This window comes from Oncorhynchus tshawytscha, linkage group LG06 (genome assembly GCF_018296145.1).
Source record: "Oncorhynchus tshawytscha isolate Ot180627B linkage group LG06, Otsh_v2.0, whole genome shotgun sequence".
Classification (NCBI taxonomy): Eukaryota; Metazoa; Chordata; class Actinopteri; order Salmoniformes; family Salmonidae; genus Oncorhynchus; species Oncorhynchus tshawytscha.
Genome location: NC_056434.1, coordinates 11437751 through 11440648, shown reverse-complemented (window position 1 = coordinate 11440648; position 2898 = coordinate 11437751). Strand labels below are relative to the sequence as shown.

General features: G+C 40.5%; 1 protein-coding gene across 1 annotated transcript; it reads left to right on the top strand.

Annotated features, from left to right (window-relative positions):
* The first annotated feature begins 216 nt into the window (after positions 1-216).
* On the top strand, positions 217-2313 carry LOC112253294 (urotensin-2B). Its single transcript, XM_024425302.1, has 5 exons — positions 217-487; positions 1027-1131; positions 1272-1309; positions 1583-1670; positions 1832-2313. Exons 1-5 carry the CDS (start codon positions 388-390, stop codon positions 1855-1857), a joined length of 357 nt encoding a protein of 118 aa, XP_024281070.1. The 5' UTR covers positions 217-387; the 3' UTR covers positions 1858-2313.
* The last annotated feature ends 585 nt before the right edge of the window (positions 2314-2898 follow it).

Here is a 2898-nt window from a genome sequence, read left to right as displayed (position 1 = left end):
CCACGTTATACACCTACCCATCCACCCCGACCAACCATCATACTTTATTTTTTGCCTTAAGTAACCATCTGTCTTATCTAACCATACCAAACATAACATATATTAATTTGAGTGTCCCTGATTTACATTTACCATCTTACGTCTAGTCTATGAGACCAGGCTGGTCAGCCACTACAACATCCCTCTTGCAAAGGACAGTGGTCCATTGACGAAATTGAAGGTGGCTACCTATTGATTGAGAGCACCGGGGGCTGAGCCCCCGTCTCCTCCTTCCATGTCAGACAGGATAAAAGTATCGTTGGGATGGACCAAAGGCAGTAGATCCTTTGGGCAGGTTGAGAACCAGCTGATACTTGAACACTTCTTTGGGACAGTTGCTTCATTGTCATGGACAAGACTGTCTCTGTGAAGTACTGGCTGGGACTGGTAGCCTGCCTGCTCCTACAAGGGGTAGTCAGTGTGGAGGGCAGAAGCATCTTCAACCCTGGTGAGTCTGCTGGCTTGGTGAATGTTCTAGCTTGCTGCACGTACTAGCTGGCTTATTTGAGGTATTGACTACCTGATGATGTTGGAGGATGCAACCATGGGCTCCTTTCCTTCACTGGCTTGCATGCACTGTTAGTTCTTTATACTTTTTGTCAAAATGTAGCCATGAGAAAGATCTTCTGGTGAATAATTAGGGCAAATTGCACACAAGATGTGCAACAGGTAGTTTCAATAGTTCTTACATTTGACAAGCTATTCATCATGCATATATGAATCATTTTATTATTGACGAGCTCAGAAAATACATTGTCATGCAGAACATTATTCAATAGTTCCGAATTATATGCAAAGAGGATGAATATGTTACTGGTATTATGCGGCAAGCAAATTACATTCTTTTGCTTGCCATTTCAATTGTTCTTCTAACAATACTCTGAATACTACATTTGTGGAGTTTTAAGTGAATATTGTGTAATTCTAGATTCATTTTCAAGTTCTTTGTAGTAATCACAGATGTATTGTCATTTCCCACATATTCAGGAAACCATGTTTATCAGCCAAGGGAAGGCACAGATGGCCAGAACAAGATTCTAGCAGTTCTACTACATAAAAGCTTAGAACCTGTTGAAAGAAATGACGCTTTAGGTAAGGCATTTACAGTATAGCAGCACACAAATACCACTAACAGTCTCAATGTTGATGATGTATAATACTACACATGGATTGACCAAGTGTTTCTTGGGTTTGCCTTCTGTCGTGATGTTATCCGATTTTCTTCTCTGCAGGTTTACATTTGGACAACAAACTAGCAGAGTTGGAGGAGGTAAGTCATTAATGCGTTTTTGTTACGTACAGTAAAATATTAGATGTGCAGTCATACCAGTATTTATTTTCCTTAGCAGATAAAATACTTTTTAGGCAGGGTTTATGAGACGAATAGATGAACATAGTTATCTTTGACTGAGGTACTTTGTACATTCTCTGGAGAATTATCTCTGGATGTCATCTTTGTAGGATTCATCAGCAAAAGGCACTTTCCATAGAAACAAACACAGTGTTCCTTTGACCGCTTGTAACCAGTGTTCTCTACTTACAGCTAGAGGCTTTCAAGGAGGGCTTGGAGCTGGAGAGGGAGCTCTCATCCAATGTATTAGCAGAGGACAAGTCCATACCGAGGAAAAGGGGTGAGTGCACTTTTCTTATTGATGATTGTTGGTGATAGCAAATCATTTTCAAGTCACAACATATTTTATTTACTGGAGTGGACTTAGTTTTAAAACAAAATGATATTCCTCCATCTAATAGTGCAAGAGAGACTGAACAGTGTTTTTCTCTGTGTCCACAGATTGTTTCTGGAAGTACTGTGTATGACAGTTTAAGGGAGAGAAACTCTACTGAGTCCTGCTGCATCGCCCTAACCCTCCAAAGCCTTAAGACTCAATATGCTCACAGACATAAACACAACTCCCCATTACCATCACCAACTGTTGAAATGTTGTAACATAACTAATGCACTCATCGCATATTGTACTGCTGAAGTCGTCATGACTCGGGCATACTAGCATGACCAGGGTGTACTAGCATTTCTCTAAGACGGAGAGTGTTGATGTCTTAACCAAAGATCTGCTGGCAAAGGCCTTGGTCCATAAAGTTTCCACACCCAGAGGAACCACCCTCTTCTCAAAATGTTGACTTTGTCTTCCCCTAGTGGTAAATGGGGGCAGTGGTGCAATTCATTTTATTTTCCATAGTCAAATATGATCAAGTATTGCTTTTTGAATGTGTTACTGTTTCCTACATTGAATAAATAATATATTATCATGCTAATGTTTGTCTTGGCTACGTGTTTAATTGGTATTTCAGGAAGAGAGACTGATGGGAGATGAGTCAAAGGTCGGGTCAGCTTCACTGATAGGAGTCTATCTGAATCATACACAGAGATAGACCGTAGTGGGTGGAGGCCTCTGGGAAACCAGTCAGTCTGTGCCATCAGCTACACTGTCAGAAAATAACAATGGATCATCAGAGAGAAACTGGTGACTTGTGGCCTTGAAGCAACACTGACTCAAAAAAAGAGCTGACAACAGGAGGGCTGAACTATTCATCACTGATGGCCTAGTCAAAACAACAACAAAAAACGCAGAGAAACAGCTAAGCTTGCAGCCTCACACAAATGCACGCAAGCAAACCCAAAATAAGAAAGGGGGGTTTCAGTGGAAAAAAAGAGAAAACCCAATACAGTGTTACGGGGAATTAGACTAGTCTTCTGAAATTGTGAATGGAAACAATTAAAGAGAAAGTTCAGTATTAAAAGTAGTCTATTGGCCAGGAGAAACAAATCAATTGTTTGGTTTTCTTTAAACAGCCAAATTTCAACTAACTTAAATCACCGGTAGCTAACACTCAGGGAAG